The sequence below is a fragment of the Podarcis gaigeae genome, assembly GCF_964106915.1.
Source record: "Podarcis gaigeae genome assembly, chromosome: 6".
Lineage (NCBI taxonomy): Eukaryota > Metazoa > Chordata > Lepidosauria > Squamata > Lacertidae > Podarcis > Podarcis gaigeae.
Window position 1 is genome coordinate 76,033,128 of NC_139682.1, and position 27,449 is coordinate 76,060,576.

At 41.4% G+C, this 27,449-nt stretch overlaps 1 protein-coding gene across 1 annotated transcript; it reads right to left on the reverse strand.

Annotated features, from left to right (window-relative positions):
• Positions 1-836: 836 nt before the first annotated feature.
• MTF2 (metal response element binding transcription factor 2) lies at positions 837-22,091 on the reverse strand. Its single transcript, XM_083743412.1, has 15 exons — positions 21,712-22,091; positions 13,832-14,030; positions 13,666-13,747; positions 12,679-12,774; positions 11,850-11,950; positions 11,610-11,758; positions 10,773-10,868; positions 9,802-9,870; positions 8,666-8,789; positions 7,110-7,177; positions 6,633-6,803; positions 5,151-5,259; positions 4,933-4,985; positions 4,716-4,817; positions 837-3,576 (listed from the first exon to the last, which is right to left on the reverse strand). Exons 1-15 carry the CDS (start codon positions 21,714-21,716, stop codon positions 3,222-3,224), a joined length of 1,779 nt encoding a protein of 592 aa, XP_083599538.1. The 5' UTR covers positions 21,717-22,091; the 3' UTR covers positions 837-3,221.
• Positions 22,092-27,449: the final 5,358 nt, after the last annotated feature.

Here is a 27,449-nt window from a genome sequence, read left to right on the forward strand (position 1 = left end):
TCTGCTTGCTAAACGCGGGGTCACTATTTTTAGCACTGCAACTTATGCAGACCATTGAAAATTACAGTAGTTATCTGGAAGCTACTGAGAATACCTAATTAATGAAGCAAAACTATGCAAAGATAACATCTTTAAGAATACAACTCTATAAAAACACAAACAAGCATTCAAATTTTGTACAGCAGAATATAATTCACTAGTTTGTTTTAAAAGGGTCTCACTAGAGATTCTGAACTAATAACAGAAATGGATCAAATTAATGTGGTCTCAACTATGGCATACAGGTGCTAAAACCAATATTGAATTGTGGACTACTAATAACAACAAACATCATCATTATCCACCTATCTGACTCGGTGGCTTAGAATGGGTGATTATTTAGTGGTCTAAATAGTTTTCTCACATTTGTAATCTACACTGCCAAATTTTATGTCCTGTAGTTTATAAAAGCTTAAAGAGGTTATATAGTAGTCAACATGCAATAATGCTCTTTCAGACCCTAGAAAGGGAGGAGCAATGTTCAGATAATTAGCCTCATTCCCATATTTATGCCAAAATCAATCCCACTGAGTTAAAGGAGACTGCATTGCCAAGCTGCTGTGTTCTTGCATTTGCACTTGTCTGAACATGCTTAGGATTGTGCTGTTGCCTAAATCACTTGGAAGAAAGCTGCACTGAAGATAGAGTAGGAAACCTTGGGACTGGGCTACAATCCACATTGCTTAAATCTAGAACATGTTTATAAAGTCCCATTGAATTTACTTAAGGAAACACACTTAACTCAGGCTTTAAGATATAACTACAGTTCACACCTGTATAACAAAAATAGGGACAACTTCTTAAAAATACACACATTTAATGTTGATTTTAAAAACGTGAGAACAGTTTCAGCAATACAAACATGTCAACCACTGTGACAAAATGAGAACAAAAACAGCTAAAAATATGTTGATAGTTTGTCAATTTCTCTCCCCAACTCAATTCCAACTGCTGTCTTTATATGGAAGCCCTACTGCAAATACTGCTGGTGTTTGATGTGAAGTACAAAGATTGTGAAAAAGAAAATTAATGAAAATCTGGTTGTTAACATCACAACTACAATTTGCATTGTCCCAAGAGACCAACATTCAAAAAGTAACCTGGGTCTTATCAAAATATTGCAGCTATAGGCAAGGCAACTTTAACTTAATAGCCAAGACTGTGTGAGGGGAAAAGAGATTCATGTTTCTAGTGAAGGCAAAGAAAAGTAAACTTAAATTATCATCTTTGTAAAGCTTGTAAGTTTACTGGCCAGCCACAAGCACAGAACAACATATTTTGTCTATGCTTCCTTTGGCTATATAAGGTGGTGACAAAAGATTTATTTCCCTTAACAATCATAACAGCATTTTGTTTTTAAGTCGATTTTAGTACAATTAGGTTTAGCCATATAGCCTCTCACTATTTAAAGTCATATTTTTTTGTTTTGTTGGCAAGCTCGTGTCTGACAGTAAACCATTAGGCAGTAAAATGAGAAACCATCAGAAAAAGTAGTTGTTTACACTCTTTGGCAAAACAAAAAACAAAGAACAACTCAAAACCAATAAAGAAAATACATCTAGCCCCGACAAAAACACTTGTTATTTTACAAGTAAAATAAAGTTACTCATTTAAAACTTGATTCATATTTATAAGAACAGAAGAGGTAATATTGTAATAAAAGCAGTATTGTTACTTCAAGTGGCAACATACTGTTTGTTGACCCTGTGCAATTAAACACTTTGCTCCAACTATGTTTATCAAACATGACTACAAAACATTACATACAAAAGGAATATTGTGATTCCTGCAGACTTTTTAATTAACTGGGAGACAAAATTTACAATCAATGTGTCACAAATCCTTTTTTCTCCTAGCCAGAGTTTATGTTCAAATTTTCAAGTTCAGATTTGTGTCAGACAGCTAACTTTCTCCAACATTAACTGAGGCTGCAATACTGTGCAGCCAGGCTGCTTCGATCAAGAAGATTTACACCACAATCCTCAGCATGTCTGCTCAGCAGTTTGTCCCATGGAGCTCACTAGGGCTTACTCCCAGGTAAGTGAGTAAAGGATTGCAGCCTCAAAGCAACCTGGTCCACAATAGATGAAATTATTCCCATATTTCTTAACCTTGGCTAAGATATAGCAAAAGTACTCCTGCTAATCCCTTCTCTTTCTAGTGATGTACATTACATCTGCATCAAGATAAACACTAACCACTGTTCGCTGTAACTAGTTTGCAAACTCTGGTTTGAGGCAACTATACATGGATCTCTAGCACTATGTATATGTAATGCTGAAACATATCTTAATGCTGAAAGGAAGGGGAATCTGCACAGGAGAGACAGGGAGGGATTATGTGAACCTGAAAGGTATACCAAATCTTTCATCACTGGGCCTCTATGTGGAGGATTGCAGCCTGAATTATTTTCTGAAGGCATATGACATTAACAACTGCACTCACTGCCAAAACACACAGCACTCATTTGACACATATTCTGTAGTATGTGGCAAACAACAGCACCCATTAAAGCCTGAGAAGAAATGCTGCTGTGTAAATACTGCAACTATTCCTGATAAAAGAATTATGGGATATATAGTCAAAAGCTGCCCAATCCCATAATTTATATTGCATAGGTCACAATCACACACATATATACACATGCACACGTATGTGTATATATACACACATGCAAATAATATATTAAAAAGACAACAAAGTCTAGTCACAGAGCAATTTACAAGCTCAATATATTTTTTTTACACTTTGCTTGAAAGATTTCAATATTTTACAGTCCTCAGTAGGAATTATATACACTGCACCTTATGAAAATCTAGGGTTGTCAAAGTAGAAATACACTTTTGCAAACATTTGGGTAAGAAAAGATTACGAAATCTTACTAAAAATTTGTTCTAACTACAGAAAATATTCTCTACCCACATGGAATGTTCTCTAGACAAGTCTCTTCTGAAGTCGTGCACATTTAAAAGCAAATGAAATCCCAGATTCCCGCCCTAAACAATCTAAATCCTTATCTTAAAAAAATCCAGCCTCATTTAAAAAATGGTAGAATTTTCAGCACAATGTTTTGTACTGTTAAGAAAGAAATGTTAAGGCTAACTTGGTTTCCTTCTGCACTCCTGATTTATATAAACAGTGCCTATAAATAAACAGTGCAGCAAACATGTTCAGTACTACAGTCAGGAGGCAGTTGCTCCTTCCCACTCCACAAGATACTGCACTTTTCCATCGAGTGTTACTCGACGTGCCAAAACACGGTATTTTTCACCACAAGCTATCCTACCTGCTGCACCAAAGTAACTGGTAATGGAGTTTTTAAGATGATTAAGTTGTAACTCCTGATCTGCCAAGTTATTAAGTATTTCTGTATTAAGTTCATCATACTGGTAATCATCTTTGCCTTCGTCATCTTTCACAATTTCGGAATTCTGAATCTGGAGTGCTTTACGTGGAAGGCGCCCTCTTCTCCTTAAGTGTGGGATTGCAGCTGGCCAAGTTCTTCCTGTTCGTGTCCTTTTCCTGGATTCAGACAAACTACGGAAGATAAGAAACAATAATTTAAGGTTGAGGGTTGTATTCAACATAGCGTTTAAGTGAACGTTCCTTCAGAGCAACTATTTCTCCTTACATAATGTTCTTCCCCTGTGCGCCCCCAAAATCTGCTCCAGGGGTTCCCCCAAACCTATGACAGGGTGGGATTGTGGGGAAATGTCCTGTTGCACCAGTGGAAATCCTTGGAGGATAGCAATAGTTGAGCTCCACCCTCATAATATAATTTGCATCCATGGCCTAGTAAATTTCCAGTTGGATTATAGCAATACATCTGTTGTATTGCTATCCTCCAAGGGGCTATCCTTGAAGGTGATCAAAGCTTTAGTTTATGCAAAATAAAGCATTGATTTACACATATCACTGCTTGCTTGTTTGTTTCCAGGCCCAAGATGCCCAAGATGTTTCAAGATGCCGGTAATTACCAATAAAACCCTGAACAATGGGAGTCTACCCTTTGTATATCCCTTTCCTTCTTCTTGTTTGTATTTTTCTACTTTCTCTTGTTTTCTGTATATGTGTGGGTATATATCTATATCCTGCACAACTTGAGACCCAAATACAAAGCAATCTGTATGTGTTTTAAGATCTTTTCCCCTCCATGTGCCTTCCTTATCAGATATGGTACTCAAACAACACAGGACTTGCACTGCTGACACCCCAAACTTTGAGACAGTCCCTAGAACAGTCTACCTGGTGGCAACCGTTGTGATTCTTCTAGTATCAGGTAGTTTGCTACTCTGTTTCAAGCCAATTTGATTGACTGCATTGGTTGTTCTATTACTGTATTTGTATTACGACTGTATACTACCTTGAAACCCTGAAAAGAATGAAGGGTGGTAAAATAATTTTAACAAAATGGCAAATGGTGGGTGTGGAACAGGAGACTGCTGAAAGAAAGGGATGGAAAACTTTTCTGTGACCTTTCTAATTTCTCGGGACCCTATTTTGTGCAATTACCTCCTCTTCCTCCAGCAGCCCCCCATGGCTGAGACTTGCCAACATTCCAGAGAGAAGTTATATTAGAATCGGAGCCAACGTGTTTCATATAATTGGGTCACCTTTCCAGTAACAGCTGCAATCCATCATTTCACTCACACGGCATAAAGCAAATGGCAGTGTACCTGTAATGCTTGGAAATACTGTTTGAGGTAGTCTCTTTTGTACTGGCAGCACCTGTGGATTCCACATCTGAGGTATTGGATGAATGTGCAGTTCCATCAGATCTGAGCCATTTCATGTTGCCATGTGATAAAAGTAATCAAATATTAAAATCTGATCTGATCAGACATTAGCCAAGCAAGAACAATACAAATTTAAGAGTACATTTCCCCTACTCACCCAGTAGTGCTTGGTAAATCCAAAGGAGGCGATTCTTGCACTACAACAGGTTCCTTTTCCCAAGGGGAAGGAAAAAAAAAAAAGAACAGAACTTTTCAGGCTGTGCAAATACTTGCCTTTTCAAGGAGATATAGCTTTTTATTTTTAAATACAGTTTAACATATTGGCCATTTTTAAGTCGATAAAGTAATCAGCGAGTAAATGAAAATGCCACTTACTAAAATAGATGGCTCAGACATCTTCTGGATCATTTTTCTGGTATATGGGCCTGGTGGACGGCCTACAGATTTTTTCTTCCCCTTTCGTTCTACACCATTAGTAACTTCCCTAGAAGGACGCCCACAGTCATTTTTAAAAGATACCCCAAAAGAATGTATGTTTGAGTATTATTTATGATTTCATTTTTTTACCGTCATCATTTATCAAACATGATTACTACCCTGAATATATATTCAATGAACCTATATAGTTCTTTCTCTATAAGAAACTCACGTTGTGACTTTTTGTTACACACTAATAGGACCCAGAAGATAACCACTGCAAGAATGCATGCATGTCTTTGAATAATAGGAGAACTGGGAGTGTATTAGTCTTGAGGCTTTGCTTGGCTGCACAGAGACTTGTTCATGTAGTCTTAAACTATGTTCTTTCTTTATGTATGAATACGGCTATTGCCAAAGAGAAGCATCCCCATTAGCAGTGCTACCACTTATCCAAGCAAAGGAAGAAGAGCCTTTCTTCATGGTCTTGCCCTGTGTAAGCAGCAGAAATGTAGAGATTGCTGTTCTTGTTAGTTGTGAACTATGGGGAAAGAATTTTAGCGTTGGCACCAGGAGGATGTTGTTGGAGCCCTTCATCCTCATCATACTGATATACTTTTAGGCTAGCACAATGCGATAAAGGCCACAACTCACATGGGGAAACATTCTAGAAATATATGATGTAGTACCCAATCTGGGTCAGACTTTAAGCTTTACTTATATGGTACTTTTATATCCTGCCCTTCTTCCAACCTGAAGTTCAGAGTGGCTGAGAAAGAATAAAATTACACATCAATAAATCATCATTAAAACCACAAAGTCATAGTAAAACAGAAAAATAGCAGCAGTGCCACCATAATTTACCCAATGATTAATAAACCTGGACAAAGAAAATTGTCTTTCACCTTCTAGAGTGAAGGAAGACTGAATCTCACTTGGGAAGGAGTTTCATAGGCAGGTTGCCTCCACTAAAAATGCTATGTCTCATGTCACTTTGCTCAAGAAACAGAAATTTAAGACTGGGCAACTGTCTAATACTGCAGATTCCACGGAGGACATCTTCAGGAGGGACATTTTGTTCTCTGAACAGATATGAACCCAACCAATTGATTTAATTTGCTTATTATATAAGGATTATTACTAGAAAGCACCATTTTACAGTATTAGTTTATGCACAACAGTAATATTCTAGGCCTAAACTAATTCTATTAAGCAAAACTTCAGTTTCAAAGAGAAAGCATAACATATTAACCAGTGCTATTTGAAGATATCCTACAGAACCCCCCCCCATAATTCCTGCAAACTGCCACTGAAATCAGTGGTAATTAATCTGGCATTAATAAATTTGTATATCTAGATACTTAAAGTATCAGGAAATGCATTTACCAGTCATTTGTCAAATAATTTATTTACTCCAAGAGAGAACGAATCATGATTTACCTCTGATCAGGCACAGGTTTAGATGACTTTCTGCCTTTAATTTTGAACTCATGTGAAGTTCCCTCAGGCTCTTTCTCAGCCTTAAAAGCAGCATTTGGGGGGCAAGGGGGAACACGAATTCTCAAACCAAACAAATGCTTTTTCTTCTTTATTTCCTTTCCAGACATAAACCTACATTGTTAAACATTAAACACAGAACATGAAGCTAGAAGTGTTTCTTTGAATATACACATAAACCCCAATTTAACTTACTAGTACCAATATTATGTCCCTAGACATAATATTTAATTCCCTTCAAATGCAGCGAAAGGACAGCTAAACACCTAACTTGTATCTCAATAACTACAGATTTGACTTTGAACAATTTTGCAGTGCCTCCTCATGCTGCTACCATGGACATGTTTTTAGGGAATCATTCAAAGAAACCTCAGGACAAAATCAAGAAGAGAAAAGTGTATAAAAACCCTATCAACTTACATAGTCTTGTAATCATTTAATGCCTCCAGAACATGCTCATATCTTTCAGATTTGGGTGTGTCTGCCAGCTGTAAAGTATTAAGAAGTGATTTAACCTACTAAAAGTTACAGTAAAACTTCTGATCACAATTATTACCTTCAGCCATTCAAAGAGACAAAGTGTATTTGTATTCTAGAATTCCTACATGCATTAGGAAATCTAGAGTAATATTCTAGAATACCTACTGCATTTGACTATTAAGACAATGAAATTTGAAAAAGTAGTATGCTGAATAACTTCAACATCCTAACAAGGCAGTATGGAAATTGTAGGGGGAATTCCTAAATTCCACATCTGTTCAAACAAATAAGCATAGCATTCATGTTTAGGAGTGTTTTATTAATAAAATAAAGCAATAAATGTTAATAAAATAACATGCTTTATTTTATTTACATATTACCAACAGACTACTTCTGTATCAGGTACAATGAATAGCTTTGACAGAACTAGACTTAGAATTCCTTGCATTTTAATGAAATGCTGGAACTGAACATGACAGTAGTATGAAAGGAATACATTTAGAATATGACTGCTTTTTAAAAATTAGCTATAAACTTTTGTTGACTATCAAACAAAGCAGCTAAATAATAGAATTGTTTTTTGGAGTGTGATGGGCTACAGAGGGAGGAGAGGAGAATGAAGTCTCATTGAGATTGTATGCATAGTGCATTATTCTGTCTCAGTGTTTTTTTAATGGTACATTTATGAATTTTAAAAATATTGTTATTAAAAATAATTTTGAAATCCTCAATCTTTTCTAGATTAGGTGCAATCAGAGAAAAGTAATCACCATCCAGCCTGTTATTTTTGGTACTGAATTTACTTCAACTATCATTATAATGACAGGAAAACAAGCATTTTACAAATAGAGTTAACAATTTTTATTAGAGGTAAGCGCACAGAAAATGATGCCAGATTTGTGTGGCACACATTTTACACAAATAAATGCAATAAAGCAGTTAGGGTTTTTTTCTAATAGTGTAGTGGGATCTCTGTTATCTTGTACAATAGAGCTGACCACTTTGCATGGGGGGTTTCCCCAGCCCCCACGCATGTTGGCAGAGTGGGGGGGGGGCCTTTTAGTGGTATGATTAGCAAATTTTTCAGGTCACTTCTGTGTTTGGCACTGTCAATCAGGTGGACATTTATCGGTCGTCTGTACATAAAATTATGTTTCAGGCCACTGTCACGGTTTCCATTCAATTTTGTGCATAAAGGAAATCAGGCTGTACTTGCAAAAAAACCTATGATTCTATGGAGCTGCCACCAACTCATGCACTGACTTTCTTTAAACTATGGCTTAATGTGCTAAATGACAGCCTTTTGTAGCTACTGGTGTGCATGTTAAAGTCCCTCGCTTACAACCCTAACGTAATCCTCTGAAAACCAGCTATCATTTCATTAGAACAGGAATTTTATACCCTTGATATATTCTGTAAATGGACTAGCCCATTTTTTAAAAGTCTACTGATCACAATAGTTTGACCTGATGACCAATAGCATTTCAACAACTTACCTCACCAGGGTGGAGTCGATCCCAGTTTTCATTAATGTATGTCATGAGTTCAAGCTCCGAATCAAAGTATTTCTTTTTGTGAATAACACTTAGGTTGTAAAGGCATAGGTGTGCTATATCTACCCTAGAATTCAAAAGGTTTTAATAAAAACAATTAGGAAATTTTAAAATGTCATAGGTATGAACCCCACCCGGCTAAAGTAGTGATGTGGCTCTTCATAAATCAGCCAGCATACTGTGCTACATTAAGGAACTTTACAACTTTATAAACTTTATAAACTACTGGGGCCATGCCCCAGCTTGCTTTGCCTGCCAGCCAGGCCTACCTCCCGCTCCCTTGACAACCCCCCTTCTCCATTCCCTGCTCTCCCCTCCCCTGTTCATACTGTCTTCTTCACACCAATGACACTGTTTGAGATTCAGCAGAAGAGGTAGGAAGTGAGGGCAACAGAAGAACAGGACTACAGCTGGAAAGCCTTCCTCTCTCTCTCCACCACATCCCTTCTCACCCTCCAACACTGATATGATGGCCTAGCAGCTTGCAGAAGTCTGTTGTCATGCCATATTTCACAGCACAGCACTACCTGTTGGTGACCAAGAAAACTGACAACAGCCTTACCTTTTTATTAAGAATGACCACTTACTAGACATTTTATTTCTGTTTCTCAATATGAAGCCAGAGAGGAGGAATATACTAATAACAGTAATTGTTCACAAACTTACTAGACTTACAAACTTACTATTTGTGCTTTGTTTACAGCATGGGTAGCTAATCTGTGCCCTGCTGTGATACCCAGTTTTTTGTCATCCTTCAACGTCACCTCCCTTAACCCATTTTTTAAAAAGTATTTTAACTGACCACTCTCATGTGCACCCTACTGCTATTCTGTGCTGCCAAAACGTTTTGGTGACCTTACAAAATCCCCAAATATGTCCCTTAGAAAAACCTTTATAACTGTTGCACCTTCCTTGGCCATGCCAATTTTGACATGTGACCCCTAGAAGCCTGATCATGAGTCAATGGGGCCCTTGCCCCAGAAACATTAGCGAAAGGCACGTTATGAGAACCAACTAAAAACAACTTAGTGAATTATTAGGTTACTGAATGATTTCCTCCGGTGCAACATTGTACTTACCATTGCAAGGGTAAACGTTTGAGGTATTCTGGTCCAGAACTACAAACTGAACAAATGAATGTATAAAACCTAAAAATAAAAATAAATAACCAAAAAAGTAATTGCTGAGAAAGTACTTACTTGTAGCAACATATTCACTTTGCACGATGTCTATGACTTCAAAGCCCAAAGGAGCCAATACAAACTACTTAGTAGCATATCAAATAATTAATAGTTATCTAGATTTGTGAACTTAAAATGCTTCCTTTGTTTTATATACATGCAAGTCCCGGTTACCAAACACAATGCATTCCCTGAAAATTGTTCGTTAAGTGAGCATTCACAAAACAAGTCCATGATTCATATTGATTCTTATGCAAACATTGCTAATCTGAAATTTGTCTGACCTCTTCACCTGCCCTCTATCGTTTCTTCCCGAAATGCCTGCAGCCAACCAGCAAAAGAGAGACAAAGGAAAATCTGATTTGCCCAATCTCTCCTGCTCTCTCATTTGTCTCATTCCCCACTCCCTCCATAGTTTCTACCCAAAAATGGCTGCAGTTAACCAACAAAGCACGGAAAAGGTTGTTTGGATATCTGAATCTGTGGAGTTTATAGTGAGGTTTGGGTATAATTCTTTATAAACATATAACTGAATTTTTGCATAACAAGCGGTTATTATAAATATAATTGTTAAGATAACTGAATCTTTATCTAGGTAACTTTATTTATTTATACAAGCTAACTAAATACATAGCTAGGTAAATGGTGACAGTTATATTCTGTAACAAATTACAAATAAAAATATAGACTAATACAATCCTAACAAGGAACAGCAATAAGAACGTCACCACATGCCATAACTGCAAGTGTGCAGAAAATAATAGTATTATGATGCTATACGTATAAATGCATTATTGTGTCTCCCCCTGGCCTGCCCCCCAGAATAAAACCCAGACAAACACAAGTAGGATCAAGAAAATACACCTTACCTGTCACCAAACAGCATTGGCTTTTGGAGGCACTGCACACAAGCCTCATGAAACCACTGTTTGCATTTGCAGCACTGTAGCATCTTTAAATACCAGCTTCATTAACAGAAAGGGAGAAAGGAAAGAATTGAATTGGAATGTGTTACGTGTTCCCTACTGAAGTGCAAACACATGGGGCAGAATCCAAATTTGGGCAAACAGACCCCCAACCTCCCGTAGGAGATTTTGAGGGCCCATAGGAGGCTGTAGGTGAGAAGAAAGAAAGGTGATGAGTGGAAGCCTGTTCTGCATGGCAGATCTGAATGCAATCCATTCCATTTCAGTAAATGGAAAAGTGACACTTAGCGGGGGGAAAGCTGAAGGAAATTTTATCATAATTTTACTCCCAACTGAAAATGTGTGGCTTAATATTATGCATGTTTACTTGAAAGTAACTCTCACTGGGTGCTATTCAAAGCTAGTCCTATTGGGAGTAGGCTCACTTAAGGTAATGAACATAACCCTAGGTTCTGTGGGTCTGCTCTACTCTCCAAGTAGGATTTAGTTGAATACAACCCAATGTGTTTAATGAAGCTTGCTCCCAAGTTAAAACGTGTAGAAACGTGAGCTTAACAATCCTATTTTTATGAATGCAGACTTTAAAACTGAACAGAAAGTGTAATGAAAGCCTAGGGTCGCTGATACAATGGCCATTACTGTATTAAAATTGCCTTATAAATATATACATAATATTTCTGGAACAGAACACAACATCTCATACAGATTACTGGTATTTAATAGAATATACAGCAATAAATCTGAGAGAAAATCTTTTCATAAGAGTTTCAACATGCTTACTCTCCAGGACCTCCACAGTAGCAATAACACTGTTGGGCATTTGTTTTATGGCCTGCATCCCATTCAAGGTCGGATACATTGTAAGGCAATGTCTGCTTCATGACTTGCAGTGCTTTGGCATTTGGTCCTTTCTTAAGTGCGCCACCTCTCTGGAATAAAACAGATTGAAGCAGCGACCACTACTATACAAAATCAAGTTCAAATTTAAACTGTAGTCACTTCACAAAGGGAATAACTTACCTTTGTTGTTGTTGCAAAGACACACTGCCGGCAAAGCCATTTATCATCTGAATCTATCACGCTGGAATCAATATTTGGTGTGTGACACAGCTGGTGATAACCTGAATTTAAAAAGATTGTTTAAATGTTTTATTACTCTAAGGTTACTAAACACCCTTGCCATCTTAACCTTTATGGCATGTGACAATAAAGAAAACCCAATCCATCTTCTGCTTTACATTATAATTCAAATGTATTTTATGTCAAGAGGTACAATACATATCCCATATGTACACAACCGTATCAACGGGACAACATGTAACAGTGCCAGACTGCTTATGTAACAGACCTACAAGAGAACTTCCAATTCCTCTCCTACACACCACACACACACACACCTCTGCCATCCAAATCTGCTCTGAAGGGCTAGAGGACCCTCTAGCTGGAGAAGGGAAGAGAAGGACGAGGAAGACCTGTCGGGTCCGCTGGCACAACACTCAATCTCACCCCGTGTACTTACAGTGGACACAGCACTAACTTAACTGTGTCACTCGGCTGATGGTAAGGTTTCCATCAGCAAAATAGGAAGGGGAGCAATTTTCTGCAAGCCCCTGCCTCCAGCAATCTGCTCCAGAATTTTAAGGGAACCTGTGGAGTAGCTTCAAGAGCATATGAAAGGCTGTAGAGGGAATAGTGAATTGGCTAAATAAATAAACAAACAGATACATAGATAAATAGATAAAATCCCCTTCCTCTTTTGCTGATGGAACCCTTGCCATCAGCTGAGTGACACTGTGTAATACAATCCTGAATTTTTAAAAAATTCTGCACATTAAGAAGTTCACTTTACCTTGACCACACTTATCACAAATAACCATTTCATTGGGTGCTTCTGAATATTCTTCCTGGCATATTGTACAGACCATTTCCCCACTTTCAGTAGCTCCTAAAAAGATAAAATGTTATGGTTTACATTAAATAAATAAAATACATAGACTAAATGGATACCAGTTGTATTACCGTATTTTTCCGTGTATTGGATGAGTTTTTTTGACTCAAAAATCACATCAAAAAACTGGGGTCATCCAATACACCGATAATGGCACGGGGGGGGGGGGGGGGGAGAGCAGGGCGACGCCAGTCATCCGGTTGGCGAAAGTGTGGTTTCCCTCAATGCTGTAGCAAGTGGGGAGCTATCTGGGAGGTATTTCCTGCCCGCAGCTGGGGTGGGAGAGAGAAGCTATGCACCGCCAGCCAGCTCGCGGAATAAAACTACATGTTATTATTAAATTCATTTTTATATCACCCTCTTCACCTCTTTCCTATAAAAGCTCAGGATGATGACCAGTGTAAATTAGCAATAGCTAATCATGTTTTGGGGGCCAGCTGTTTACATCTAAACAGCAACAGATGCACTTTCCTGGGGAAGTTCCTCAAACAGGACACTGCCATACAGATGGCTCAGCCAGGTCTTGCTTCCAGCATAGACATAAGAAATTGAAGGAGATAAGACTTTAAGGCAGGCATAGGCAAATTCTGGCCCTCCAGGTGTTTGGGACTACAATTCCCATCATCCCTAACTAACAGGACCAGTGGTCAGGGATCATGGGAATTGTAGTCCCAAACATCTGGAGGGCCGGAGTTTGCCTATGCCTGCTTTAAGGGCCATGCTGATAAATGTTGCCCATCCAAGATCAATGCAGAGTGGTCAAAACTCCCTGACAAAGCCTTTAACTTTATTCTGTTCCCTCCCATGGGGTCTCTCACTGGGACAAGACTGGAAATAGATGAGGTCTGAAATTTCATAGTATCAATAAAAATAAAGTAAGGTTCTTGCCTGTTTGTATGTCCTTCCAGAGAACCCAGGATTTAGAACTGTCTTCAAATATAATGAAGCAGCTCTGCTTAAGTTTGTTTATCTGAAAAGGAGAATAAATGTTAGTGTTTAGGTGGCACAGCCTCAGAGGTATGATCATTTTACAAGGCTGTTGGACACAAATTACCTTTTTGATAGTTCCAAGATAAAACAAGCCATCTGACCATCTAGCTAGGACATCTTGACCTTCTTCGAATTTGCACACTGGCTTTTTGGTTTTCTGTCCATCCCGCGAGGACAGTTTGGTCAAGGACGTTGGTGGTTTTTGGTTTCGGCGTAAAGGAGACCGCTTGTGGACCACTGAATTACCCACCCCCGTAGAGTCTCTAAAGAACAAAAATAAATGTAGAATTAATATGAATAATTTGCCACTTGCTATTCTTCTTGTAGTAAAAATATAAAGCCCTCTTTGCACCTTGCAACCCTCCAGCTAAAAGCCATCAGAAAACTACAAGCCATGTGACACCAAAAATGCAAATAAATACAATCTAATTAAGTTAATATACTGAAAAAAGAGAGTACTCAAAATAGGAGTGGGACTGAAAGCAGAACTTATCTGAAGAAAAATCTGAGATATGAATATGAAAGGTGAGGTTAGCCTTCCTCCTGGGGAATTGTAGCTACTGCAATATCAAAATACAGGGCTGGGGTAGTAGATCATATTCCTGGATGTCAAGATTGAGTGGTAAACATCTGAGTTCTGCCATTTCTACTGTCAATATAATCCTCTGAATTACTTGCACAACTAACGAGTAAAATGGTCGTTTGGTGCCATTTGTAATGATAAAAATAAGTGTCATTTTAAATTTTCTATTTACAGTACAGCAACAAATGCAAAATGCTTCCTTTCACTCTGCAAGTGCGATGTTGTACTTGTTCAATGAGTATTTGCGTAACACATCGGAACACAAAACCATAACCAAGGCACTTACAAAAAGTTGTAAGGAAATAGAGCAAACACTGCTCTTGGCTTCTAAATCTTGGGATGGATGCAGTGCCAGGTAAATCATGAATTCCAACTTTCAACACACAGTGAAAAGGAGAATGTGGTATTAATGAAAGAGTGTTTCCCTGCACCCAATAATTTATCTACCAAATTTTAACAAGTGAATTAGGCTAGCCTCATCTTCCCTATAACCACTGGGGAACCCTGGGATAGAGGGATGGAACTCATCCATTGAAAATGTCTACTGATAGAAGAGCCCCCAAAACCAGCTGTACACAACACAACAACTTAATTTTGACAAGTACATAATTGTGTTAAAAGAGAACATAATGATCTGTTATGTTCTTATATATGCTGGAAGCCACCCATAGTGCCTGGGGCAACCCAGTCAGGTGGGTATGCTACAAATAATAAAATTAGCATTATTATAATCCTACTCATGTTCACTAGTGGTACCTCGGGATGCGAACGGGATTCGTTCCGGAGCCCCGTTTGCATCCTGAATAGAACGTAAAATGCGACTACGCATCGCGTTTCACCGCTTCCGCGCATGATGTCATTTTGATTGCGCATGCGTGAGCGGCGAAACCCGGAAGTAGCGCAATCGGTTATTTCCAGGTCACTGCAGAGCGCAACCCGAAAATACTTATCCTGAAGCATATTTATCCTGAGGTATGACTGTACGAAGTCCCACTGTGTTCAATGCGGCTTGCTCCACAGTAAATAAGCTTATGTTTGCAGTCTTACAGATAACCCATTTCCCAGAATCACTGATTTGGAATCCCACTGATTCCAATGAGACTTACTCCAAAGCACAAACAAGATGGCAACCTTAAAATCTGTTGCAACAGTAGCAGTAGACTGGTAAAGTAGAAGGCAATGTACTTCTGTTTTGGTTGGTTACAGTTACTTTGAAGAACTATTAGATCTGGGTTATGATAGTCTACTCAACACTTATAATTTCAACATTTAAAACAAAAATATGCTGATCAATGAACCTGGTGATACCCAACATTAGTCAAACTCTGAGCAGACACACTGAAATAAGTCTATATCATGACTAACGTTGGAAACAATTCTTAGGCCACTTAATGTAGGAAAAATATTTTAAGCAGTCCACATAAAAACACAAAATTCAATTAAAACATTCCTAAAAACTAGATAAAAAAGCAAAACATGTATCACAAATAAAACTGAGCAGTGTAGAAAACCCCTTTAAAAAAGAAAAAAAGAAAAAGAAAATAGTCCAGGAAAGCTTGGATAAACATATAGGGTGGTATTCAGCTAAGTTTTATTCAGAACAAACACTGAAATTAATGGGTCTACTTTTGACTAAAGGTTTGCTGCATATGTTTTAGAGATCATTGCTGCCTCCATACCAATTACCTGGGAGACAGCGTTCTGGAGAGTGGGTGCTATCACTAAGAAGGTCCATTTTACGTTTTTTACCAAGTGAAATCCACTGGTCATGGCTACTTAGGATATTCAAACTGCAATTCTAAATTTATGCTAATACTACAAACTTGCATTTGGTTGCCAATACCCAAATATACCCCAATAATTCAAAAAGGCAATGTCATCATTAAGAAAAGTAATTATAACACTAATACTTGTATAACCATTTTCTAAAATAAGCAAATTATGACGTTTTTGTGTTTGTCAAGTGTTATGCTTATGAAAACAGTAGTAAAAAAGGTAATCTTCCGTCATACCATCGATGACCATGAATAATATTTTCCTTTTAATACGCAATTACTTTCTTAGTGATGGAAGGAGAAACTATAGGAAATCCACATAAGGAAGTGGGCTTCTGCTCCCACAGTTGATATATATCTGCATTCATCTAGACCTCAAATAATTGGCTGAATTACAAAAAAATTATATATATATATACCCAACTTTCTCCAAACAAAAACACTAAGCTGGTTACATTGGTTTCTAAATACATGCGATTTCTAAATGTACATGGAACTAGAAGTGCACCAGGATGAGGTTGGTAGCTTGGAAGAACTGCATAAGGAGTAGATGTTCACAGCTGATCAGTGGCTCTGCTATCCAGCTCTCAGCTCAGTGCAAACAAAACACGAGAGCAATAGTGCAACACTGAGGTGAAATGGTAAAATACTGCAGAGGTAGCTGGACAAGACTAAACTGGGGGCAGAAACAGAGCTGGCAAAGTCTAGAGCAGATCATGGCAATAGAAGCGGTCTCCCCCCCCCCCGCCCCCATTTCCTCCTACTCTGCCGCCAACTGATGCTGGTAATCCAGAAGGTGGTACTTCCCCTTTCTGTACACCACAACTATCAGAAAACACGACACACAGATGCAGCAGACTGAGACTTACACATGTTCTCACTGTGCACACAAAATGATGAAGCGCCACTGCACAAAGCAAGTTGAGCTTGCTCCCACACGTATTCTTCTGCTAGAGCAAGTTGGTAAGCAGGAAAAGGTTAAAATTCTGTGAACTGCCGCTGCAACTGATTCTAATGGACTCCAAGTAGACCTACAGGATGCCACAGCCCTGCTTCCAGAGTAGGGCTAGCCCATTTCAACTGCTTAAAAATGAGGACCCAGCAATGAAGCCGCTCTACATGCTGTATGATATAGAAGTGATAAGGACTCAACTTGTCTGCCATGCAAATGGTCGCTGGCTACTGAAGGTAGATGAGATGTTAACTGGCCACCAATGACCAGTGGATTGTCCAATGACCACTTCACATGTTCCAGGGAATGTGGACAGCAGCCAGGAAGCAGCTGTGAGGTAATGAGGAATGGAACATGGCAATCACCAATCCTTCTGTTCTGCAAAAGGAAGTCAACGCCTCAATGAAAAGGTAAGGCTTAGATAAGAGCTGGAGACCCTTCTCTTGTTTCAATAAGAAGCACAAGGGATTTTGAGGATTGGAACAACCTGCCCACTAGTCTTCAAGTTAAAATAAAGAAAACATACAGATAACAGAGTATAGCTTTTCTTTTTTCCTTTTCCAAAGTTTGGACTGAAAAGTGAGGTGAAGAAGAAGAAGAAGAAGAAGAAGAAGAAGAGGAGGAGTAGGAGTTTGGATTTGATTTTATCACTACCCGAAGGAGTCTCAAAGCGGCTAACATTCTCCTTTCCCTTCCTCCCCCACAACAAACACTCTGTGGGGTGAGTGGGGCTGAGAGACTTCAGAGATGTGTGACTGGCCCAAGGTCACCCAGCAGCTGCATGTGGAAGAGCGGAGACGTGAACCCGGTTCACCAGATTACGAATCTACCACTCTTAACCACTACACCACCACTACACTCACCACAGTGAGCATAAGCCTACCATGCCTGTTTTGCCCTCTTCTGGGTCTGAAAGCGGCCCACATTCTTTGAATGTGCACAAAAAGGCTGTATTACATTTCATGTTTTTGCATGTAAAATAACATGTTCAGTCCCAGGCAGTTCTAGTTCTAACAATTGTGTGTATTCTAGCTAGGAAGACCCCCACCTAGAACCCTTACAGTGGACAACAAGGATAGTGTGAGTGTAAACTACTTAGAGGTTACTGTAGTTAAAGTGATATAAGAAGTGTGTAAATAAACAACTAAATAGAGCAGGTAAGGAACTGTGTGCTGTGCAATGAACTTTGTAGGAAGTGACTACCTTACTTTTTTACACAGAAGTCTGAGGCTGCTATGCTACCCCTGATTTGTGGGCTTCACAAGCAACCAAGCTCCCATGTGTTGATTTTATTACTATCACTGAATCCACAATTTCTTTCATTTGTTGTAGACAATGCAGGGGTGCACTTACCTTGACTATACCAATTAATATAGAAAAAAATATGCTTCCCCAATACCCAGTCCCATGCTAATGTACCCTCAGTAAGACTGCAGTCCCCACAACCTCTTGTTAAATCAAGTGAGATTACCAAAATATTCCAGTAGATAAATAACACCTATCTGGAATATATTTTTAAATCAATTAATTATATACTATATTTCTTGAAAGGAGCTCAAGGCACCCTACATGGCTGGTTCGATTCCCTGCTCCTCCACATGCAGCTGCTGGGTGACCTTGGGCTAGTCACATTTCTCTGAAGTCTCTCAGCCCCACTCATCTCACAGTGTGTTTGTTGTGGGGGAGGATGGGAAAGGAGATTGTTAGCCGCTTTGAGGCTCCTTAGGGTAGTGAGAAAGTAGGATATCAAATCCAAACTCTTCTTCTTCTCAACAATCTTGTGAAGAAATTAGGCGAAGATTAAGTGACTAGCTAGTCCAGGGGTAGGAAACCTAAGGCCCATGGGCCACAAGCGGTCCATGGGGGTTGTTTAACAGGCCCATGAGCTGCCCTCGAACCGAGCCACCTGCTTGGCGAGCCCCCACGCTGTGCTAAACCAGTGCAACACGGTGCGGGGACTCATTTTCGCGGTGCCGGAAATCACATGCACGCTCACACACGTGCACAATCCGACCCTCGGTGGGATCTCCACTGGAGTGAACTGGCCCAGGCAAGGTAAACCTTGATGACCCTGAGCTAGCTCATGGGAACCCAGTAATCTTCACAGCTGAAGAAGCACTTGAATCCAACTCTCCAAAGTCCTCCTACTCTTAACCTCTAACCAGCCTTTCTCAACCTTAGGTCCCCAGATGTTGTTGGGACTACAACTCCCAACATCACAATACCGGCTCTTTTTTTCTTCACCAAAGAATAACTGACATTTTTCATTGTATAGTGTTAGTGGACGCTTGGTTATTGGGCTGTCACAATGACTGCCTGTACAGGTAACCTGCAACTTACATACATTTAACACATGCAATTTCAGGTTTATGCAGTTGAAGGCCAGCTGGTTGAAATCACACAATTTAAATGCATGGAAGCTGAAGAGCTTAAAAGCTCTTCTTGCACAGGGTTTTCCTAGGTTGGAAAGTTTTTAAGCTCTTGGTCTTGCTTACCAGGCTATGGGTGCCTCTCATGAGATCTTCTGAGAGCCTCCCAGAGTCTGGTAAGCAAGACTGACAACTTAAAAGCTCTCTGCCTTGCTTGTTGGAGTAAGACCCATTTGGTGCATCAGGTCCAGAAGGTAAGATTGCTTGCATTGAAGTGGTTCAAAGTACAGTGGTACCTTGGGTTACATACGCTTCAGGTTACAGACTCCGCTAACCCAGAAATAGTGCTTCAGGTTAAGAACTTTGCTTCAGGATGAGAACAGAAATCGTGCTCCGGTGGCGCGGCAGCAGCAGGAGGCCCCATTAGCTAAAGTGGTGCTTCAGGTTAAGAACAGTTTCAGTTTAAGAACGGACCTCCAGAACGAATTAAGTACTTAACCCGAGGTACCACTGTATATGTATTTTTGTGTATGCGCACCATCCCCAAAATGTACCCATTGTGCAAAATGTGATCGCACTGTACTTACTCAGCCTAACCATCTTCAGGGTTACTGCAAGGATAAAAGGGTGTGGAGAGACCTATGTATGCTGCCTTGAGCTCCTCAGAGAAAGGGTGGGATATATAGACACCTAATACCTTTGTTCACCAGGAGGGTTGCCATGCCCCACTAATCTGGACTTTCTCAAGATAGTTTTCTTACATACTGCTGCTCCAATTCCACCATACTGTCACAGAGCACCTGGAGTTCAGGAATTCTAAAGAGAGGCTGGCAGTCATAGTGGAGAATTTAGCATCCCAGAAATGAGTTAAAAGCTTGTGAAACTGATTTTCCCCCAAAGGAAAGGACACCCTCAATTTAATTCATGAACTGAACCTGCTTTTCACATAAGGAACAAACCACCAAAACACTGAGATGAGTGGCACAGTAACATTTGAAAACCAGAATAATGTAATCTGTGCTATCCACATCAAAGGAAAAAAATAACATAAAATGCATTGCAATAGCGGTTAAGTGACAGCGGAAGGACATCAACCAAGACCACTAAGCAAACAGCAGCTGGACAGAAATTGCAATTAATCACAAGTAGGAAGGGACCACAAGGAATTATCTAGTCCTACCCCCTGCAATGCAGGAATCTTTTGCCCATCATGAGGATCAAGCCTGTGACCCGGAGATTAAAAGTCTCATGGTCTACCAACCTATATAGCTATCAACCTATATGGCCACAGTTAATTATTTAAGGCATGAAATTCTGTGCTTGATCAGAAGCATGTGTGTATGTGTACACACACACACACACACACACACACACACGGTGAGTCCTTTAAAAGAGGCCCCACGGATACAGAGTACAGAGTACACATATTCCACAGGACCTCTTTAGAAGACTCACTGTGTGTGTGGCCATTTATCTATCTCAGGGCTGCTAAACTTCTTTTGCTCTAACATACTAGGAATGTGTTAAAACTATAAACGTGAGATGAAGAGAAGGAGGAGAGTAACGAGCACCCTTTGAAATAATATACAATACCATCTTTATTGGGGGTTGTTGGGTTTTGGTTTTTTGCAAATCCAGAGTCTAAAATTACCGGACCCCCTCATTTTCTAAACACCACATAAACATCTACACAGGCAAAGAGCGATGATCATAACAAAAAAAAAACAACAACAAAACGCCGCGGCTCGTTCATAGGTACGGATCAACAAAGCCAGGAAACTTCCCCGTTCCCTGGGAGTCGAGGTCGCCACGAGCTATCAAAGTGCCACCCTCTTCCCCACCCCCACCCGGGAGGCCCTCGCCTTTGTTTTGGTCTCCAGGTGGGGAGGTGGGGAGGGGGAATACAACCAGAAGCCTCTTCAAACCCACAAATGCAGCTTTTCTGTCGGCAGTAATATTACCCAAAGACACCCCTCCCCGCCTTCTTTTAACAAAGCACAATTAAAAATAAGGTCGGAGTGGAGGGTGGGGGTGGAAGAGAAAGAGAGGCCTTCGTGATGTCGGTTCCCTCCACCCAACAAAACCGGATTTGGGGAGAACAGAGAAAGGAAATCCAGCCAGCGGAGGAAACTGAGGGCGCGGAGGGGAGGGGAGACGGAGCCGAGCTCTTTCTCCCGCTCCCTGCGCCAGCCGAGGGGGGGGGGGCTTCCCTTCCCGGGACCCCCCTCCCCCTCCCCGGCTACCCTCCCCGCTCCCTTCACCCACCTCATTCGGTCTCTCCGGTGGGGCCACCCGCTTCATACAGGGAAATCAAGTGAGCTCAACGCGCTCCTCCCGAGAGAAGCCTCCCGCCGGCCGGGCTCCTCGCGAACCAACCGCCTCACGGGGGTGGTGCTGGGGGGCTCTATAGGGCCGTTGGACCGGGGAGGGGGGTGGGCTGGACGAGGACGAAGCTCAAGGCAGCCTCACGGGCAGCCCTTCGCCTCCACCGCAGCCCTTCGCCATTTTGCTTTCCCGCGGAGGAGGAGGAGGCGCTGGTGCATTGTGGGGGAAAACACAAAAGGAGCCGCTTTCCAACGGCGGCGGCGGCGGCCCCGCCCACGCGCCGGCCCCGCCCTCGCGCCGAATCACCTTCGGCGAGGGGCGGCGCGAGGGAGCGCGAGAGCAGGAGGCAGCCAGCCAGCCAACCAACAAACCCGCCCGCTTTTAGCTGCGTGCGGAAGGACACGGAGCCGCGAGAGTGCCTTGTCTGCGGGTGAACAAAGAGGGATTATTTTGAAAGAGAGAGACGGCTCCCTCCTCCTCCGCGTCTTTTTTAGCGAACTCTTCAGCGCGGGTAGAGAGGGTTGGAAGGAAATCGGGAATGTGTTTTTAGGAAACAAGGCGTAGGCAGAGCGTTTAGCTTCGAGACCGAAGTGGACAGCTTCTGCTCTTGCCTAACAGCGATAATACTCGGTGCTCTTTTTTTTCCTTTTAAAAAAAAAAGTTTAGGGGTACTCTCATTTTGACTCAAGAAAATCACCATTTTATAGTTCGAATCAGGAAAAATAAATACAGTAAATGGACAAAAGTACAAAAATTCACAAAATGATTAAGGGTATGCGTACCCCCAGAAAAAAGCACTGGATATACTATATACTGGATATAAAATATAAAAATGCCTTCCTAGCGAAGGTGCTTTGCAGTCGCCTCCCTGCTTCTCTTCCATGTCCCTGCCTCAGCTCAGAGAGGCATAATAATAATAATAATAATAATAATAATAATAATACCCTGCCCAACTGGCTGGGTTTCCCCAGCCACTCTGGGCAGCTTCCACACAGGCTTCCTCAACCTCCGCCCTCCAGATGTTTTGAGACTACAATTCCCATCATCCCTGACCACCGGTCGTGCTAGCTAGGAATCATGGGAGTTGTAGGTCCAAAACATCTGGAGGGCCAAGGTTGAGGAAGCCTGTTCCAGCACATATAAGAAAACCGTATGTTTCTGCTCCCCTGCCCTAGTGGATCAGGCCCAACAAGGCACATTTGGTGGTTCCCACATCATGGTTCCTAACACTGGCTGACTAGAGGCCTCTGGGAAGCCTACAAAAGGAGGCACAGGGCAATGGCCCTCTCTCCACTTCTACTACCAATAGGCCAAATTCAGCTATTATGGAAACCCAAATAAAGATGGGGCAAGGAGGGCTGGGTGAGTGCCGGTGTGTTACCATGAACCAGACTCAGTCTGCATTAGGAGGAGCTTTTTACTGTGTCGCTTTCTATCTAGGGAAGGTTGCAATGTTGTTGTTATCTTCCTTCATTGATGGAAGGAGATGAGAGAGTCCGATAGGGAGGTTATGTTTGTGATGATTCTGCAATGTTATTCAAATAGTGAAGAGAAGAGTGGAAATGCTCCCAGGCTACCTTCAGCAGGGTGGTCCAGTCAAGGAGTGTCTTCATTTCAGCTTGACAACAAAGCCAATTTTCCTGTGGGGAGAATCTGGTCACAAAGGAGTGGAATTGAGCTCCTAGACCAGTTCTGGCAAGGAGACACAAACAGTCAGAGCTCACGTGGTCCAATATATGCCCACGTTATTATTGGTAAAGTAAAGTTAAAGGGACCCCTGACCAATAGGTCCAGTTGTGGCCGACTCTGGGGTTGCGGTGCTCATCTCGCTTTATTGGCCAAGGGAGCCGCCGTACAGCTTCCGGGTCATGTGGCCAGCATGATTAAGCCGCTTCTGGTGAACCAGAGCAGCGCACGGAAACGCCGTTTACCTTCCCGCCGGAGCGGTACCTATTTATCTACTTGCACTTTGACATGCTTTTGAACAGCTAGGTTGGCAGGAGCAGGGACCGAGCAATGGGAGCTCACCCCGTCACAGGGATTCGAACCACCGATCTTTGGATCGGTGAGTCCTAGGCTGTGTCTCAAAGAACACAGTGGCTTCAGTCCGCTGATGATATATAAGCCGTGCTTGTTCTATGCACTTAGAATATGGTTTGGTCTCATATCCAACTGTGCCACTATCTCAGTGCAATAAATCACTCAAAAGTGAGATTAGCCAGTTACACCTTCAGCATTGCAGGAGAATATGCTGATTTGCCTGATTAAAAATATGATGTGTTTGTACTGCAGATCTGATTGGCTATTTTTACTTTGGAGCCATACTATAGCTAGCACAAAGGTTAATTATTTCAGCAGTGTTGCTAATGCTTATCTGCAGAGCAAAATCATACTGTGTGGAGTTTAGCTAAGGTTATACTGGCCACAGTTCAATACAGCAGTAGATGCATTTAAGCCAGTTGAAGTAAATGCACGTATCCCTGCACCTAACCATGAGTAGGACTGTGGCCATTGGCTATAGCAGAGCTTTCCAAACCGTGTGTTGTGACATGTTTAGTGTGTTGGCTGCAATGTGTAGGTGTGTCACGAGAATTCTCCCTGCGATCTGCCCAGGGTTGGAAAAGGATTAGTTTAACCTCCGGTTTGCGAGGAAAACTGAATTGCTGTGTCAGGAAATGATGCGTGTCTAAAAAGTTGGTCACCATCTTGAAAAGTTTGGAAAGTTCTGGGTTATAGAAGCATGCAGGTAGGTTAGGAATAAATTCCATTACATCTGTATTAAGGGATATTTAATCTTTCAAGAGTTGATTATTTCATTTGTTCATGTTGGTGCTTTGATAAGATGAAAACTCTAGGTGACCATAATAGCTGAAATGTTATCTCACCATGTGCAAGCGCACTTGGAATACTGTGTACAGTTCTAATTGCCACATCTCAAACAAGGTATTGAAGAGCTGGAAAGGTTCTGAATAAGGAAACCACAGTGATCGCGAGGCTTGAACAACTGCCCTATGAAGAAAGATCCTAACATTTTCTGGCTTTGGGGGGGGGGGGAGGTGAGTAACGGGGGATGGACATGATAGATGTGTCTGAAACCAAGCATGTTGTGGATAAAGTAAATAGGGAGGCCTTTTTCTCCCTTTCTCAAAATACTAGAGGAAGCTGGGGCCATCCAGCAAAGCTGAATACTAGAAGATTCAGAACAGACAAAAGGAAGTACCACTTCACACAGCACATAGTCACAACTATGGAATTTGCAACCACAAGCCAACTTGGATGGCTTTAAAAGGGGATTAGACAAATGTTGTTTAACCTTGATGATTATGATCTCCCGCACTGGAGGCACCATGCTTCTGAATACCGCTTGCCATGGAGTCCAGGTTGCGGAGAGAGCTAATGCATTCATGTTCTGCTTGCAGGTGTCGCATGGATATGTGGTGCCCACAATGGGAACAGAATGCTGGACTGGACAGGCTATTCTTATACTCTTCCCTAATCCCTGTTGTTGCTCTATTGTTATTCATTTTTAAAACAACAACCACCACCAAGTATATTGCAGCACTTTGTCAAAAGTTGTCAGTTTTTGAGATTCCTAATTATGGGTAGCATCCGGTGACGTCTCCCCACTTGTGCAATGGAATTCCACTTGTGCAATACAACCTCTGGTTTCTCTTCCCCACACACCTGTACCCCATCCCCACATGCCCCAAAGCCAATCTAGCATGTTTCTCAATCCTCTGGAGCAGATTGTGGGGGCTGCAGGAGGAAGGGGAAGCCTGCTCATGCTATCCTGGATCTCATTCATGTATCAGATTTTCTTTAGGTTGTGCAATATACAGTTCTTTTTAAAAAAATAAAAACTTCTCATTTATAGTTGAGGGGGAAAGAATCTGTTGATTCCCCCCCCCCCCAATCCTACATTTATAACATATATAGAAATATTTCCATAACTAAATAAATACATTTATATACATGTATTTATATACATCTCTATACATCTACACACACACACACACACACACACACACACACACAATATATTTACAGTGGTACCTCAGGTTACAGATGCTTCTGGTTACAGATGCTTCAGGTTACAGACTCTGCTAACCCAGAAATTGGGTTAAGAACTTTGCTTCAGGATGAGAACAGAAATTGTGCGGCGGTGGCAGCGGGAGGCCCCATTAGCTAAAGTGGTACTTCAGGTTAAGAACAGTTTCAGGTTAAGAGCAGACCTCCAGAACAAATTAAGTTCTTAATCCGAGGTACCACTGTACTTGAATGTTAGGGCCAGTTTGCAAGAGCAAACATCTTCCTGACCAGGGCTTGCCTACTTTTGGGGACCCATTGGAAACATCCGCAAACTGTGATGCTCCACAACTGTGCACACATTGTAACCATGAGCACATGCAAGCATGCACAACCGAAGTCTTCTTTGGGCACATGGGAAGACATCTGTGTTGCTCACAGGAGCTGTGGTGGCCATCCATGCTTGTATTGAGCCTCTTCAGGGAGCTATCATGGGAGAAGCAAACTAGCTGAGCAAATAAGCATGCAGCTGATTCTGTGCCTGCCGAACTGACATCTCCCACACCAGAGAACAATTGAGAATGCTCACCTCGGAGCATGTCTTCTCAGAGATTATGTTTGCAGTCCTATTTTATTGTGCTTCCAGTGCTAGGTTTTTACTCCATCTTCATGTGACGTTATCCAAAATGTATATGTGTCCTTTAAAGCCTCATCCTTTAAACTGCAGAAAGAAAGGACATTTAGAAGGACTGAGAGGAGCTTCCAAACGCACAGCTGAGTGAAATTGTGGGCTGTTTGTATTGCATTCATGGGTGTCCACAGGAATTTTTGGTGGTTGGTTGAGGGTGGGGAGCAAAGTGAAACACTGCAAAGGGGGCTAGCTTCTTAAACAAAACAAAACAAAAATGAGACTTGCAGTGCCTGTAAATTGTGCCTCACCTTGAATTCTACAGATGCTGAAAACTTACTTTTTCAAAAGAAATGAAAGCTGTGAACCTGGGGCTATGATGCCCACCCCTTGCCCACCACCCATGACCATTCTAGTAGGATTTAGACAAACATCCTGATCTTGGAAGTAATTAGGCATATGGAAAGGGGGACACGGGTGGCGCTGTGGGTAAAACCTCAGCGCCGAGGACTTGCTGATCGTCAGGTCGGCGGTTCGAATCCCCGCAGCGGGGTGCGCTCCCGTTGCTCGGTCCCAGCGCCTGCCAACCTAGCAGTTCAAAAGCACGTCAAAGTGCAAGTAGATAAATAGGTACCGCTCCAGCGGGAAGGTAAATGGCGTTCCGTGTGCTGCGCTGGCTCGCCAGATGCAGCTTGTCACGCTGGCCACGTGACCCGGAAGTGTCTGCGGACAGAGTTGGCTCCCGGCCTACAGAGTGAGATGAGCACACAACCCTAGAGTCTGTCAAGACTGGCCCCTATGGGCAGGAATACCTTTACCTTTACCTAGGCATATGGAAGGCTATATTACCTCACATTGGGTCAGGCAAGGAAGCCTGAGGGTTGGGTAGAGAGGATAAAAGGAATGGAATATTTCCCAACCCCACAGCAGTGGGATGAAACAAGCATATTAAAAGGGTAGGAGCAAATTGCACAAACCACAAAAGTCTTTGTGGAACTATTTGCCATTCACATATCGGTGGGGA

What these genes read in the sequence shown, in the direction of transcription:
- MTF2 (XM_083743412.1), bottom strand. An exon ending in TTGTGATAAGTGTGGTCAAG is followed by an intron (nt 11,951 to 12,678) that starts GTAAAGTGAACT and finishes TTTTAAATTCAG; the next exon opens with GTTATCACCAGCTGTGTCAC. An exon ending in GATTTACCAAGCACTACTGG is followed by an intron (nt 4,818 to 4,932) that starts GTGAGTAGGGGA and finishes GAAATGGCTCAG; the next exon opens with ATCTGATGGAACTGCACATT.